The sequence below is a fragment of the Eurytemora carolleeae genome, unplaced genomic scaffold (genome assembly GCF_000591075.1).
Source record: "Eurytemora carolleeae unplaced genomic scaffold, Eaff_2.0 scaffold2423, whole genome shotgun sequence".
Lineage (NCBI taxonomy): Eukaryota > Metazoa > Arthropoda > Copepoda > Calanoida > Temoridae > Eurytemora > Eurytemora carolleeae.
Genome location: NW_019398308.1, coordinates 1 through 16,633, shown reverse-complemented (window position 1 = coordinate 16,633; position 16,633 = coordinate 1). Strand labels below are relative to the sequence as shown.

At 32.7% G+C, this 16,633-nt stretch overlaps 1 protein-coding gene and 1 long non-coding RNA gene across 5 annotated transcripts; one reads left to right on the top strand and one right to left on the bottom strand.

Moving 5' to 3' along the window:
• Positions 1-4,769: 4,769 nt before the first annotated feature.
• Positions 4,770-11,125, top strand: LOC111717194 (proteoglycan 4). Of its 2 annotated transcripts, none has more exons than XM_023492701.1 (5): positions 4,770-5,271; positions 7,533-7,624; positions 8,223-8,335; positions 8,919-10,344; positions 10,573-11,125. In XM_023492701.1, the coding sequence occupies exons 1-4, from the start codon at positions 5,228-5,230 to the stop codon at positions 10,287-10,289; spliced, it is 1,620 nt and encodes a 539-aa protein (XP_023348469.1). In that variant the 5' UTR covers positions 4,770-5,227; the 3' UTR covers positions 10,290-10,344; positions 10,573-11,125. The 2 variants fall into 2 exon arrangements, with proteins under 2 accessions (XP_023348469.1, XP_023348468.1); XM_023492700.1 differs by having other exon boundaries at positions 10,560-11,125.
• A 3,122-nt stretch (positions 11,126-14,247) lies between these two features.
• On the bottom strand, positions 14,248-16,152 carry LOC111717195 (uncharacterized). 3 transcript variants are annotated; one of them, XR_002768709.1, is made up of 5 exons: positions 16,034-16,152; positions 15,707-15,774; positions 15,250-15,319; positions 14,526-14,875; positions 14,248-14,343 (listed from the first exon to the last, which is right to left on the bottom strand). It is a non-coding gene; the product is annotated as an uncharacterized LOC111717195 (long non-coding RNA). The 3 variants fall into 3 exon arrangements; XR_002768710.1 differs by having other exon boundaries at positions 14,248-14,541; positions 14,691-14,875; positions 16,034-16,141; XR_002768708.1 differs by having other exon boundaries at positions 14,248-14,875; positions 16,034-16,138.
• Positions 16,153-16,633: the final 481 nt, after the last annotated feature.

The window sequence follows — 16,633 nt, the reverse complement described above, 5'->3', positions numbered from 1 at the left end:
TTTAACTTGAAGAGAGGTTATAATGATATAAGATATACTTAGTTTCAAATCGAGTACTAGGAGTACTAGACTAATTGTATGCTGAGAAAGTTGTTGTCACCTGTACCTAAGTTTAGTAATGAAAGTCGTGCCGGTACAAAGTTTTTGTGTCAAATGTCATGACGGTACAAAATAAATCTCAGAAGTTGTGTACAGTACGAGGCCGACCGAATGCTTAGTGGAGGGTGCTAGATCTCAATAATATTCCATTTCTATCAGTCCAGATAAGACGCTGTTGTATTCTTTAGTATGTATCGCTCAGATACTACTAGCTCTCTGTATTCTTATGTATCTGTTTTACAAACAATCAATGCCAAACCACATGGGCACGATCTCATTAGCTATCAATATCAACCAGACACTAGCTCGAATCAATGCCCAACCAATGGGCACAATCTCAGCTTGTATGTTTCAATGAGAACCAAATTACAACCTCGCAGTAATAAAAGCAGAGTCTCTATATCAAATGATGTATTTGAGGTTTATGTAAAACCTGTGGTTGGTGTAATCTGAAGATAACTTAATCCTACAAATATTAAATCTATAGATTGCCCCCCCCCCCTTTAGCTTTCTTACCAGCTGTATCTGGTACATGTGTAGTGACACATTAACTGTACAGTACTCTTGTGTACATTACTATCTTAGTGTACGCAAGTAGTTTGATCAAATGGAGCTAACCATCACTGGAGATGGGTTAAATATCCCAGAGAGACCCGTGTCGAGAGTCCAAAGTCCAGAGTCCCGAGTCCAGTGTCCAGTGTCCAGAGTCCAGATGACAGTAGTACAAAGAGTCTACACCAAGTCCCGAGTCCAGAGGCGTGAGTCCAGTGTCGAGTGTCTAGAGGCGAGAGTCCAGAGTCCGATATCCAGAGATGAGATTTGTATCCATCCTCAATTAAACCAAGAGAGAGTGCAGTAAAAGTACGTTTCTTATTAACTTATTTATACATTTATCTTTCAATCTTAGTAACTATATTCTCTGTAGATATTTTTAGATTGAAACCATTGAAATACATATTTAATATTGTCTTTCATGCTTACAATTTGCTGTCTTATATTCTCTTTAAATAGGCTGTAAATCGCCTTAAATAGATTTTACAGTTTATATGTTATTAGTTAAAGTTAATATACATACTTACAATTTCTTAGTCGTTATCTATATCACATGATTAAGATAACATATTTACAGCACAATTAAAATATACGTCATAATATATCACATGATTAAGCTGATCATGCTATGTATTCATTTGAAGCGCAGTTCAAATGAATAATTGGTTTCACGAAGAAGTTTACAAACGTAGATAGTTGATAATGTACAACGTGGTTCAGTTTACAGAATATAGTGTTACACAATGTTTATTACATATCTATAAGCGTAGTTAAGACAGTCACTGACGTAGTTATAAGTTAATCAAAATACAGGTTTTGACGTAATTAAAGATGTAGCAAGGCTAGTTTAATCACCTTACAAGTTTTGCGTAGTTAATGATAAGCGCAATTCCATTTACACACAATGTACAACGTAATTTATCTAGGTACAGGGTGTCCCACGAAACATGACAGTATGCAAGAGGCCTTGAATGTCGTCTTGATTTTTGATATAATTTGCTGCGTTTATTTGTCAACCTAATTTTAGAAGTAAATTTCTAGAGATAATAATCACAAAATTCCCCTAGTCCTGCCATTTCGAAAATGTGGTCTGCATTTTTTGTGCTTTCAATATTGCCCGAGATATGAACAATTTCGTTTAGATTTCGACAATTTTGCTTTTATTTAACAAAATTGAAATCTGAACCAAACTCTTTATATCTCCGGTAATATTGAAAGCACAAAAAACGCAGACCACTTTTTGGAAATGCCAGGGCTAGGAGAATTATGTGATAATTGATTCAAGAATCATACATGTTAAAGTAGATAGAAGACTAAATGTCACAAATAAATTCAAATATCAAAGACGTCTTTCAAGTCGTCTTGCTATTGTCATGTTTCGTGGGACACCCTGTATGTTCAGGAAACAGACTACACCGACTGCTTGTCTCCTTTCACAGGGTGAAATACGTAGGCCTATAGCTGACCCAGCACGACATGCTACGTTTTGAGGATAGGTTTTTAGAGTGCCATCTCACGGCCACTGTTGAACATGATACCCATTCAGGGGTTAAGTTTTACAGCTTTTAAAGAATATCCCTGAATACAGATTTTTGCTGCGTGGTCGTGTACAGTACTTGTACACAATAGAACATGCTGTGGAAAATATCGCATATTTTAGCTGATAATCGATCTCTGTAACTCTCTTACCTCTGGTTCAGGTTAACAGTATGGGGATTGCTGTATTTATTACAGCAGCAGAATAAACCAAATAATTATAATTTTTGTTTTTATTCGAAAAATAAGTTCTTTTTTTACAAGAGGAATACAGGACAATTTATAGAAATCTTGTGTGTACAATAAATTTTACACATTTTGGGGGTTTACCCGTTTCAGTCAAAGAGTCCTCAAGTCGAGTTGAAATTGTTGGCCTTTGAAATCATTCAGTTTTCAGGCCCATTTTTAAGATAAAAAATGTTTTAAAACTTTTTTTATGGAAAAGATGTTTTTTTACAAAAGTTTTTATTCAAAAAAGAAATGTTTTATTTGAATTTAAAGGAATGGAGTTTTCTGACACAACTGAAATTGTCTATATCCTATATCTTTGAAACCTGATGGTGTAAACCCTTGATATTTCAAACTTAATCATTTTAAACTTACGAATTCATAGTTTCAAAAATAAAATGTCTACGACATCGCGTTGCAAAGATTTTGGGATTAAAATATTTGAGTTGTGGCAAGATCTCATTTCCTCTGGGCTAAGAAATGTTTCACAGTGGTTGTATTTTAAGCTTACTGAGTGACGAAATAAGAAAATTGTATTAAGAGAATTTAGAAATGGTTGAGATGCTTAGTTTTTTGATCCTTTAACAAATTTTAGATATTTAAACCTTTATATTATTTAAAATACACTTTTAAGTGGACTCAGTAGATCGACAATATAAAAACAAAGATGTTATGCTTAAGTGTCCAGACTCCAGAGGTCTATCAAATAATTCTAAATTACATCAAACTCCTTCAAAACTAAAAATATTTAAAAATTTCAATTTTGAAGTATGTATGTAATAGCTCCTTACACGAAATATTTAAGGTTTTAAAACGACGAATAGTTTTTCTTTAATCTCTAAAGATTTTAAAATTACTGTCAAACGTTGAACTGTTTACAATATTGTTTATAAACACTGGTTTAAATGTATTTCATAAAAGATTCTCTTTTCAATTTGATATATTTAATATATCCAATTTAATTATTTCCAATGCAACTACATATCCAACATATATATACGTACTCGTATCCAGTTAATCTTTTATACTAGTCAAGATACTAAGATTCATTACGTTAAGTCTTGAGATACACCTTATAATCTTTAATTTGGCGTATGACATTTAAGAATTCTCACTAACTTTTTAATTAATTTAAAGGGACAGTAAAGGAAAAATGAAAGTGGGTATAGGCTGAAAGCTAATCACTTTAGCTTTTCATCGAGACCCTTGAGACGCCTATCTGAAGTTCCTAACTCGAGAGTTGATATAAAGCTGTTTCAAACTTGTACGAAAATGCATATATATACAATTTCGTATAGAAATAGTAGGTTTACTGTCCCTTTAGCTAACTAATTTAATCGGTCAATATTCACTGAATTGACAAGATGCATTTTTTTAAAATGCAGCAGTCTCCATTTGTCAAACATTTTCAGTCTGTAAATGTCAGAACAATGATGTTTTTGTTATTTTTGATCTTATAAATCTTTATATAGAGAGTAAATTGCGATTTCAATTCATTCAATTGCAATTTCATACATAAATTCTAAAATTCGTACATTTCCATATATATTTTTATACATTTTTTCATAATACTGTAATTGTAATCTTCTCGTTAATAAAAGTTTGAAGAAGAATAAATTCGGGAAATAAAAAAGACGTTGTTATTTTAAATAGTGATGCTTCAGAGACTTCTAACGTGGAATTGCAAAGTCTTCGCCATTTCTAAGCATATAATGGGACTTGGGAGCACATTATATATAAATATAATTTCTATTTTATTTGAAAATAATTTTATGCAACCCCAGGGTGTAATGCAAGGAAAGTTAATTGCGGTCGTGTATAATCTGCGTACACATTGAAACCAGTTCTCTTTGGGCGGAATTTGTAAACAAGAATAGATGCATCAGTGTTCGTTTAGTATCCGAGTAGGCTAAAAGCATTAAATTTTGATAATTATGATAATTCACATAATAGTTTCCTATTACCTGAATATTTCATTGATTTTTTATGTGAAAGATGGATCCCATGTCAGGCTTTCACATCCGTTTTACTCTTGTGTTTACATTACCGCCCAGAGACAGTACACTGCAGTACAAAAGATGTGTACACTTCTGAAATAACTTTCCTTGCATTAAATCCTTGATGCAACCTACCAACTTTTTTATATGTACTCTTCGGTGTAAAATAAGAAATACGAGGATTACGTGGTCACGAAAATCAAGAAATTCCGCCAAAATTAATGTTCTCTTATATTGATATTGAATTGGAATTAGGAGAGAAAATTGAAGAGAGGGGGGGATAGGGGCCAGGTGAGGTAAAATTAGGGGGAAGGATTATAGAATTAATCCCTGATGCATTACCTGTATAGGTTAGCGGTCAGCATACACAATATTCATAGATATCAATCAGTGTTCCTGAGACTATAATCCATTGCACATTAGTTATAAACTAGTTTTGTTTTGTGTTTTAATAAAGATCAAACGATCATGTCTGGAGTTATCAATAGATGCAAAGGATAACCAATAACCCCTTGAAGGAGTCCTAGGCCAGGGAAGGATCACCATTCACCGCTAGTCCCCTGAACAGCCACCTGAAGGGATTTAGGAGAAAAGGATCATCACCATTCCCCTGAAGGGGTTCAAGAGTTATAGAGTAAGGTCACTACTAAGCCCCTAAAGTGGTTCAGGAGGTGCCGAAGGGGCCCTACAAACCCCCTGAAGTGTTCCAGGAGTAGGCAAGGGTTGCTACTAAACCCCTAAAGTGGTCCAGGAGTACGGAAGGGTCACAACTAGGCCCCTGAAGTGGTCCAGGAGTAGGGAAGAAGATCTCCAGAATGATCTCCAGTAGTGTTCTCTACGGTAACAGTGCTGTCAATAAGTAAGTCTTGAAAACAATCCCAGCCCATTAATCCACTCATTTGTTAAAAAACCCATTTTTATACAATCTATCCTTAACAATTTTAAACATTTTCACTCTGCATTAAATCAACGTTGATGGTGTTTTTTTATATCTCTTTGTTTCACTATCCGCCAATAAGTAGTTATTGCAAACTCCTATCTTCCTGAAAAAAAGGCAGCAAAGCCTACCCCTTTCCCTTGAGTTTCAGCCCCAAATAAAATTTTTTTGTATAGTTCTTTTATTTAATTTGTATTCTGCTTTTACACTTTGCACGTTTCAGATCTTCGTCTTGGTATTTCATCCCTCCCTTTCCATTAACAATCAATTTTAAAGTTTTTTTTTGTTTTTTTTGTTCATTATACAAGTGGACATTTTAGGTCATTGGTGATTTGAATTTAGGAATAATTGAATTCTATCATATTTTCGGAATAGGTTATCTGTCACAGTTACAGGCTGAATAACAATTATCAAATAGTTTATTTCGTCCTTTATCGACAATTTTATTATCTTTTATTGACAAATTAACCCCTTATTGTATTGCAGAATATTAATTATTTATCTATATATCATTTATTTATATCTTTTTATGTAGAAAGCTGTCTAATATTTAACTATTTTCAAATAATCAATGGGTTGACACAATAACGAGATTCAACTATTTTCTGAAGCACTGAAAATCATTTATGTAAAAAAATATTTTTTTTGAAGATTTTCATAAAATCTGAATTTTGTTCAATTATTAACTACCGTTAACAACATTTAACATAATCATCGTTAACGACCGTAACATTCACGAACAGAACAATTCATAAACAATTAGAACGATTTTAAAAAGAACTAACAATCTATCTCATGGCCCTCGTTAACGAACGTGAAACGAGCGGTTTCAAAAATCCAGATAATGCCCAGCCCTTGGTTAGGATTCATTTCATGGAAAATTGTTCTCTTTGGTTGATCTTGAGTCCGAGTTTAATAAATTTAAGCCGGTTCTGAAACCCCCCAAAAACCGTTTTCAAGAGAGCGCCGGCTTAAATTTTGAAACATTGAATACGATTTTAAGTGGAACAAACCATATTTGAGTCGTGGCTTAAATTAAAACCTCGGCTCAAATTCTTTAAATTCGGTCCCTGGTTTGACTATTATTTAAGTATAAAACCCCAAGGATTAAAGACAGAGAGTATTGTTATCTAATGAATGAACAACTTTAACAGACCTTTGTCGTAATGTCGAGTACATCCCTTTAATGATAAGGGAACTAATTCTTACAATTCATCCATTGTTTTTAAAGCAGACAACCAAGCTAATGTATAAAGAAAAAATGATCCTGATATGACAGAGCTTATGAGCGAGGGTACTGTTGTAAATCGGAAATTGCACTCAATAGACAGCGCGATTACACTCTATATATAAGTATCTTAAAACTATTTTAACCTTAAACTTGATAATGCCTAAAAACATAAGAGTCAATTTCTTTAAAGATAATTGGGAGGGAGATTAAGATCGCTTTCTTATACCATTAATTTAATAAATTATACTAAACTTTATCAACTTTATATAAACGTACACTGGTATTAGCCTTTAAACAAACTCAGAAAGACACATCCCGTAAACATCTTTTACCCAAAAAATATGAATATTTTTAAAATTCCGCAGGGGGGGGGACTGGGAAAGTAAAACGTTAATTGAGCTATTATGAAATCATCCTTGACTCGCTTAGCATACACAAAAGCTCCTCCTGCAGAAATATTTAACCAAAAAGTGTGGGGGGGGGGGAAGTAATTTGTTAAAATTGAGTCTTTGCCACAAGCTCTGTTAGATTAAACAATCTAACTTTGAAATATTAAAGGTTTAAATCATTAGGTTGCAAAGATAAAGTAGTCAAAAATTAGAGTTTGTAACAGAGTTGGTGAAATTAATTTATTTCTTTTTCCAACCTTTCAGTAATTGTCATAATATCTTTTCAAAAGAAATCGGGAAAATCCGCAAGCGGTGCGGCCGATATCATATTAGATTATCTTCAAGCTTTAACGCCAATATATGCATAAAATATTTAAAGTGCCGTTTATATTTGCATTTAAATTTTCGTTTTAGCCATATCCATTTTTTAATTTAAATCAATTTTTAAAAATTTTCTCTTTGGTCTCGAAAATACCGGTAGCGCTGTGTACGATTCAAAATTATTATGTGGTGCAACCTGTATGTGATACCCGAGATAAAAATTTGAATTTTAAATTGTCTAGTTCGTTCAGCCTTGGTTCCCCAACCTCGCTGAGTTCCAATGAATCTCTTCAAGGAACAAGTTCTACTCTCCAGGAACCTGAATCCGGTCCAGGTAACTCAGTTCCTTTAACTATATAAATTCTAAATCTAAGAAACTGGACGTATACATGGTCTTTTTTTGCATAAATGGTAACTTGCTTTTTGCTTCATTATCAAGTTATTTAGTGAATGCTTTAAAGCTATAATGCAATCGCTATTAAAGGTTCATCCTTTGTAATAGCAAGTAAGTAAGATTTATTAGAGATAAATTAAGATCATAATACATATTATTATATGATTAACATTCTAATAAGAATATAATTGAATATATCCTTTGCGAGTAACCATGTAAATACATATATATATATATATTGATAAAAATATTTATCTATCTATTTAGGTATGTTAACATTTTTAATTTTATCTATAATCCCTTTTCCTACTTAAAAAATGCAGTAGGTATCTATACATTTTATTTCGTATATATATAATTTATGTCTATATACGTTGACTATATATTGATGTATATTTTTCTTTTTTCATGGGCAAGTGTCTTAACATGTATTGATCTATCTAATTAACATCTTTCTATTTTTCTATTTATCTACCCATCTAATCAAACATCTATTTACAAATATATAACGATATATTATATATGTGTATCTATCTAGATATGGTTGAGCTACCTATGTCCCCAGCAAGTGAAACTACGGAGGATCTAGAAGATCTGGATTTTATTGACGATGAAACAATTCTGGATTCAGATATGACAGAAATTATTCAGGTCATTAACTCTAACTGGGAAAAATTAGAAAAAAATATTTAATTCTTGAATAACGATCTGAAACTTTGATGAATCAGGCTTACATAATCCATTTATCTTAAAACAAAAAGCATAAAAAGATTCTGTGCAGTAGGCACAAATTAAGCAACCTCCATACAAATAAATATATTATTTAAAATACTTTTTCAATTGGTTAATAAGTTAAATCTAAATATGCTTGATATATCTTAGTCTTATGTCTTAGTAATTTTCATCTGAAACTAATTTCAAGGCAAAATATATTCAACCTTCAGAACTTTATGTTAAACAAGTTTAAGTCTTATCTTTTGGTGTTCACCCTTTTCCTTTTATTTCAAAACATTTCATTAAATAATTGGGTATTTTGATCCCTTTATCATTGCAACCCATGATGTCGGAGACCTAAGACATTTTAAATTATAAATTCTGTCAGATCAAATAATAAAAGTGTGAAATATTTAAGGTTAACACCATTAGGTTGCAAAGATTTAGGGATTAGTCAATTGAGTTTGTAGCAAAGACTCAATTCCTGTATTAATTTACAAGAACTGTTAATTTTGTATAGGATGTTATGCAGATGGATGCTTCAGCTCTTAATATTCATCATGAATCCATTCAACAAGTTCAGAATACAAATCAAGCAAAATTTAACAACCAAACCAAACTGATTAACCAAACCAAACAACTCAATCAACCCAAACTGATTCAGCATTCCATCCAAACTACCATTAGTAATATCAATGGGTTCGAATTGACAAGTGCAGATTCCAAACAATTAAATTTACCAAGTATATATTCACAATCTACTACACCGTTAGTTAGACCTACAATACCTAATCATTTGAATCCTGGGATTCCTACTCGACCCTCCATTGTTATCCAGCCCATATCGATTGTTAGTAAAGGTAACCCAACCCGTCCTTCTCAACCTGTATCCGCCCCAACATGTCCATTTCAACCCGTATCCATTCCAAACCGATTTTCCCAACCCGTATCCACCCTAACCCAACCCTCCCAACCTGTATCAACCCCAAACCGATCTTCCCAACCTGTAAACGTCCCTACCCGTCCCAATCACCCTGTATCCGTCCAAACCCGTCCCTTCCATCCTGTATCCGTTACATCCCAATCCCAACCTATAACCGTTCAAACCCGTCCCTCCAAACCAATGACCCTCCCAACCCAACCGATATCCCTGGTATCCGTCCCAAAAATAATAAAAGGAAGGAGAACTGTATCTGAACCCAAAGTGTTAACCAAACCTGGAGAAGGAAGGAGAAAACCGCCAAATATTCTCAAGGTTCAAATTCTACAGAACAAAGAGAACGCTCCAACCATCACCCCGGAAGCCAATTCCCAGGTCGAGATTAAACTTCAGCCTCAAAAACTAAAGAGTCCAAAGCCTGTTAAAAGGCCAGACCCTGTTAAATCTTCGAGGTCGGTGAAAATTCTAACCTCGCAAGAGATCTCATGTATATTATCACAGAAGGATGAGTTTGTTCGAACAGAAACTATCATGCATGTTGAACCAGCAATATACCCAGACATAACCAACCTGGAGTCCAAGTATATCGGGAATATGGAGCGAACCTTTAAAGTATTTGAAAACCTTGAGGCTCGAACAATCCGTACACCAGCAGAGGAAAAAGTTGCACGTTTTATGAACGGACTTGACTGCTGGGGTGTCAACGACGAAATCCCCGGACCGATGTTTGACGGATTTTTCCGGGTTCAGGACACTCTATCCTACCTAGAGCTGCCGGAGGATTGGAGAGATGACTCGCTGTTCCACCAGCTGGATGAGATGACCCTCTCAGAGCAAGTGTTTCTAAACAAATGGCTTCCGCAATGCTCATTACAACCAAGAACTGAACCATATAGGAATATGATCAGAAAACTTAACAGACAGGATCCTAAATTCAATATAGCTTGGTGATCCATAATCCATAAATAATATAGTTTGGTGATCCATAATCCATAAATAATATACAGTTAAACCCTAAATAAGCCATACATCGAAAGAATTCATTAAATGTCGTATTCTTAACTTTCTGATATTGGAATGTTGCAGATATTCAGTTTTTTAATTAAAGGATTATATGGAGCTCTTTTAGCAAATACTGATATTTACGTAAAATAGTATAGAACCATTGAAAAATTGTCATGACGACATTTGATACATTCTTTCGATGTATGGCTTATTTAGGGGTTAACTGTAGTTTGGTGATCCAAAATCCATAGATAACATAGTTTGATGATCCATATTCCATAGATAATGTAGTTTGATAATCCATAAACCATAGACAATAAAGCTTGATGATATTCCACAGTTTTATATAGTTCATAAACCATCGCCCATATTTAGTTCATAAACCATCGCCCATATTTGAGTTTAGTTTTGTGATCCACTATTCATAGCTCATTAAAGTTTGGTGATCCGTAATCCTTATCTGAAATAGTTTAATGGTCCGTAATCCTTATCTTAAATAGTTTAATGATCCGTAATCCTTATCTTAAATAGTTTAATGATCCGTAATCCTTATCTTGTGATCCGCAGAATCCATAATATTTCAATTCAGTTCAAATAAAGCTCAATACTCAATAATGCACACATATTGTAACCGACTGTTTGTAAATAGAATTTAGCTGCTGTATTTATATAATCTATGATGTAGTGTAAAAACTTTTGTAGTTTATTATCGATGTACTGATTTACAATCTTTTAGTTTCAAACAAAGCTATGGAGGAAAATAAATTTTGGCAAATTTTTGATCTTGAATTTTCACAAAAAAGATAAAAATGAATAAGATTTAGCAGAAAATAGATCTTTTAGTGAAGTGCCTGACAAAATCATAGTTCTTCAATATTGAAAGGGAAAAACAGAACAATACTTACTTAACAACTTTTTGAACAAGTTTTGTTTTTGTATAGTTTTCACGGTAGACAAATTTGGGAACAATTTGTATGACATTTTTTTAACACATTAGATTTTGGTACATATTTTTTCAAAATTTGGCATAAAGTATAAAAGCAAATGTTTTCGATACCCAAATTTTTATCATTTGCTCAGCCAACACTGTGCCAAATTTTTACCCTGAGAGGAAATTTAGGCAAAAAACGACTAACAACCCGTAACACACTGCATAGAGAGGGAGGGAACCGGGAACCCCCAGACGCCATGCAGACACGAGTCTCCCAGATTTGCTAGGCAGACCAAACCTCCGCCATGCAGTAAAAGCCTCGTCTATCTATGCAGTAAACGAGCCTGCATTATGTAGTACAGCTTCCCTTGAACTCTTTGTTTATCCACGTAAAACAAATTAAATTTTTTTTTTTTTACGAATTTTACTTTAGATTAACGTCGCTTTTTGATTGTCCTGATTTGTAATTTATTTTGACTCATATAGTTATTTATAAGATACATGTTATACAATAAAACATTTCTAACGCAGTAAGGAGGATATTTGGAAATTCATTTCGTGATTGAACTTGGTTTGTTTTGTTTTAATCTAGGAGGCTAGTGTCTGCACAGCGGAGGCTCATGGCGTTCGGAAGTTTCCTCCATCAAATAGGTATATTATTATAATATTATAAAGATTTATTTACACACACAGATATAAATACATATATAAATGGTGTAGTTTAAATTTGTTTAAATATTTTTTTGAAAATACGGGTTTCCAAAAGAAAAGAGAAAAATATGCAAAAATAGACAACATTGATCATTACTCATTACATAACATATCTATCATTTCAGTTATTAAGTAATCATCGAATCCTTCAACATATAAATTATTCATTCTTGTAAAACCGGAACTTTCCATGCATGTTCCAATGGGACATCAAAATATTTCATTTGTTTCTTAACTAACATTTTACCCGAAGGATTTACAGAACAATCATTTGCAATAGAAAATAAATTTCTGCCAAGAACGGTGTTAAGGTCAATTAGAAAGAACTCTAATGCAAAGCTTAGAACTTGCTGCAATAGTCTCATAGAAAGACACACATCTGCTAGCTAACATAGTTTTTACATGTAAACATTGTGAAATACTTTTAATCAAGTACCTATACCGTATCTCTAGGTACATTAAAAAGAATTCTAATAGAAGTATTCCATGCTGTATACAATTTTGAAACACATTGGGAACTCAAGTCCCAAATACTAGATCCATAAAAACTACAACAATAAATATTATACAGTTTCAAAATAACATCAGGACTGTTAAAATAAAATTCTTGGTTAAGGGAATGAATTTTTGAAATGAAAATAGCTCGGTTTTTATTGCAATCTATGGTCATTTAATTATCACTTTGCAGAACATTTCCAAAATGTTTTAAGTCGTTGACAAATGGTAAAGGTAATTCATTCAATAAAATTGGGGTTATTTCATTATAATTAATCCTTTCTTTAGAAAAAATAAGACATTCAGTTTTACATTTTTCGATTCGAATATTTGTACTAAATTTCAGTTTAGTAGCTATGGCAAAATTTTCACAAATTTTCACCATTTCCTGAAGACCTGTTCTGCTAGAAGAAAGCAGAATAATATCATCTGCATATACCCTGATGCCCATATAGACACCCTGGATTTGGCATCCAATAGTTGAACAGCGTAATATCTTGATAACTTTGTCAATATAAATACAGATAGCACAGGGGAAGAAACTGCTCCTTATCTGACTACATTTTTATTGAAGGTATTTGAGTACATTACATTTTTGATTTGAGTAGATGAACATTAAACACCTTAATGCTAGAGGTGAAACACCCCTCTCCAATAACTTTGAGAAGAGCACTTCCCATGACACAAGATAAAATGCCTTTCTCAGATCCATTGCACAAGCATAAACTGCTCTACCAGCTCTGTTGCAATTAATTTTTCAATAAGTTTTGGTTAGTTCTAAACATTTGCTTTTCTTCCTTTATACCAAATTTTGGCATGAAAGAACATAAATGCAAAAACAAAAGTGCTAAAACTTTCGTTTTTTAGGGGCATGGTTTCCTTTTTTTTCGTCCTAATTAAAAAAAAAGTTTTTTTTAACAACAAAGCTAAAATTACTTAAAACGTAAAAGAAATTCAAAATTTATTTCTAAACATAAAATCTCGTTGAAATAGTCAGCAAACATAACATGACAACTAACTTACAAGTTTGGCAGCATATTGAGTACAACAGTTGTTAAGGTTAATAAAATAACAGGAAAATATGACAATAATAAAATACAGATTACATTCAGACTAAATAGACATAACAATATAATCTTGATAAATAATTGAAACATAATATTTTTAATAAAAAGAGAGAGATATATTATATATTATATATATATATTTGAACAACCCCTACCTGCAGTCATAAAAAAAGACTAAAAGAAAACACCGATACAGTTCCGTTTTTAGTTTACTTTCCCCCCCCCCCCCCCATCCCAAAATAAGTTAACCCTTAGAATGCAAAGAGCATAACTTCAGGCCTGATAAATTTAATGTGAAAGTAATACAATAAAAAAGGTGAAAATTTCTGGATTTTTTTTTCTGAGTTGCAGGTCTTTATTTCAGTCTTAACTATTGGGGATAACTCTTTGATTAAAAGAATCTCCTTATTTTAATACAAGAAGCTATTCATCTTCTTTAAATTACAAATAAAATTTTTCACTTACTCATTAATGCCATAATTTTACCATAATTTCAGTCTATATATATATGTATCTAGGATACATTAAATCTATTATTAAAATATTTTGAAGAAAACTTCATGTTAATGGACGGATTTTTTGATTATATATATAATTCTCATATTTAAGTATATGAATGCCATCGGAAACAAAAAACCTCTTGAAATTAAACAATTAAGAAGATTTTATCAAAACTTCAGATCAAAAAGCTACACATATCTCTAATTAAATTAACACCATCTATTTTCTATATACTTTTCAAAAAAGGTTTTCACTATTTGATAAATCTAGAAAGGAACTTATTACATGCTTCAAACTAGGATTTCCAATGCGTTATTGCGCAAAACCTACTCTGTAGCTGTGCATTTTCTCAAAGGCTAGTTTTTTGATAATTAACTTTAAAATATATTTGGTAATATTGATTAAGGCAATTTTTAACAAAATTTGATCAAACTTTCCAGAATTTGAATAAAACAGTAATGCGCATGGAAACCCTACTTCAAATTCTGCTTTTCTAATGGGGTAAATCTTTGATATTTAAAATTATAATTTTCTTGCAGAATTTGAAATTTGAAATATCAAAGGTTGCACAGATAACAGAAAAATGATCAGGTCCTTCTATATCGGAAAGGACCAAACTCAAAGTAAAAAAAAACCAGGAACCATGTCGATGAATCTGGATTAACATGAGGGAAAACAGATAGAAATAAAAATTTTAAGTCACAAACAATTTCGTAAACAATCCTTTAATGTATAATTGGTCGGGTGAGGGTCAGATCTGATTCATTGTCGGAATCGTCAAGTTGAATCCTCTGCTCCCTCTCCTCTACTCGGTTCGTCAACACAGACTGAAATAGATTGCGTGAACAGTCTATTTAAAGTACTTTTATAAGTTCTGAGCCATAAGGTTTACCCCTTGGGTCAACCTACAAAAATCTTGGAACTAATTATTGAAATCTTGAATTTTTGTGTGTTTTTAAATTTGTATCTCAGTTTTATAAAAACCTAAAGTCAAATGCATGCGACTTTGTAACCTCGTAGCTCATCTATTCTGATTTTACGCCGAATTGTGAGTAAAAAAATTTTATTTGGTCCAATATATATTTTTTTTTAATAGCTCAACAAAATGAGGGGTTAGTATTGAAAACATACAAGATTTCGAGCTCCCTACCTGCTGAAATTTATCCATCTCCCCTCCGCCCGCATCAAGAATATTAAAGACCTGTTGAAATTCCTCCGCCTTTCGTCTCTCCTCCTCCTCAGCCTCCACCATCCACTCATCCATCTCAGACCTAAACACAGATAGGAGGGTTCACTACCCCCTACAGTGAGAACCAGTAATCAACAAAATAAGAAGACGACTTTTAAAATAAAGTTTTAACTTTTTAAATAAACAAAGAGCATGACGCACAAGAATTGTGAAGTGTAAACAGACCCATTTTACTAAATTGGTGATTCAATAAGTGTCTAGAAAAACTATTTGCTTGGTAGCAACATCAAATATGTTACATTTAACTATTACCATAATGTCGTCTTCCTCTTCAAGTCAACTTGGTAAACTTAGTAATTCAAAAGTCGTAAAACAAAACGTGATAAGACTTAAAAGTATTGAAAGTCAAGGCTTAGGCTTATAGGTTTTAAAAAGAACCAAATTTGTCCCATCACTAATTATATCTAACCTATACATGAGCTTCTGTAACTCCTCTTTGGTTCGTCTCTTGTAACCAGTAAACTCCAGGGTGTCCTCCTGAACAGAAATTACATGAAATATTTAACAAACGCAGCAATTTTACAACACGTTTATGCGGTACAAAATTCATGAGCCACTTTCTAGAAATGTTATCTCGAGTTATCAATTTTCAAATAGGAGATATTTAAAGAGTACAGACAACTGCTATGACTTTTACGACACTAAAATGCAATATCAATTATTTCCTGTCCCTTAAATTAAAAAAACCCAGGTGTTAATTTTACGAGGATATGACAAAGCAGATTTTCTGAATTACTTTTAAAAGCTTGGCTTTGGTCCTGGTTTCTAGCAGTGGGGTTGTCTCACACGGGTCATCAGGCGCAATATTTACCTACAAGTTTTCCAAATAAATATCTAAACATCGGGTATATATTTGCTTAAAATCAATAATTAACAAAATTATTATCCCGTATAAGTTTCTTATTTGTTCCGAGACAAAAAAGTGATTACTTATATTTTCGCGGATTTTCAAAAAGTATTTTCTAAACATTTTCCAATATTTGAATTGTTTTAAAATTGGCTTAGTCAAGAATCTAAGGTTCTTGGTTTTAAAAAATACAACTCCTCACTTTGGTCGGGATTAAAAAACTTAAAATTAAACTTCAAACAAAGAAAAAAATAAAGTAAGTTTACACGTCACATATTGTCCCCTGTAATAAGACAAGTGAGTAGCATACATTGATATACTTGGGTTGTTTGTTTATTTATTTGTTTGTTTGCTTGTTTTAGAAATTTTAATTATAATGGTAATAACGAATCATGGAAGATAGTAGCAGCATATTTCTCCGGAACCGGGCCACCGGAGGAGACATATAATTACCGGAGTTACAAATTGTCACGCAACCTCCCAGCGGAG

Coding starts and splice junctions, on each gene's coding strand:
- LOC111717194 (XM_023492701.1), top strand. CDS start 5,228: ATGATCTCCAGTAGTGTTCTCTACGGTAACAGTGCTGTCAATAA. Junction 7,625..8,222: donor GGAACCTGAATCCGGTCCAG/GTAACTCAGTTC, acceptor GTATCTATCTAG/ATATGGTTGAGCTACCTATG. Junction 8,336..8,918: donor ATATGACAGAAATTATTCAG/GTCATTAACTCT, acceptor AATTTTGTATAG/GATGTTATGCAGATGGATGC.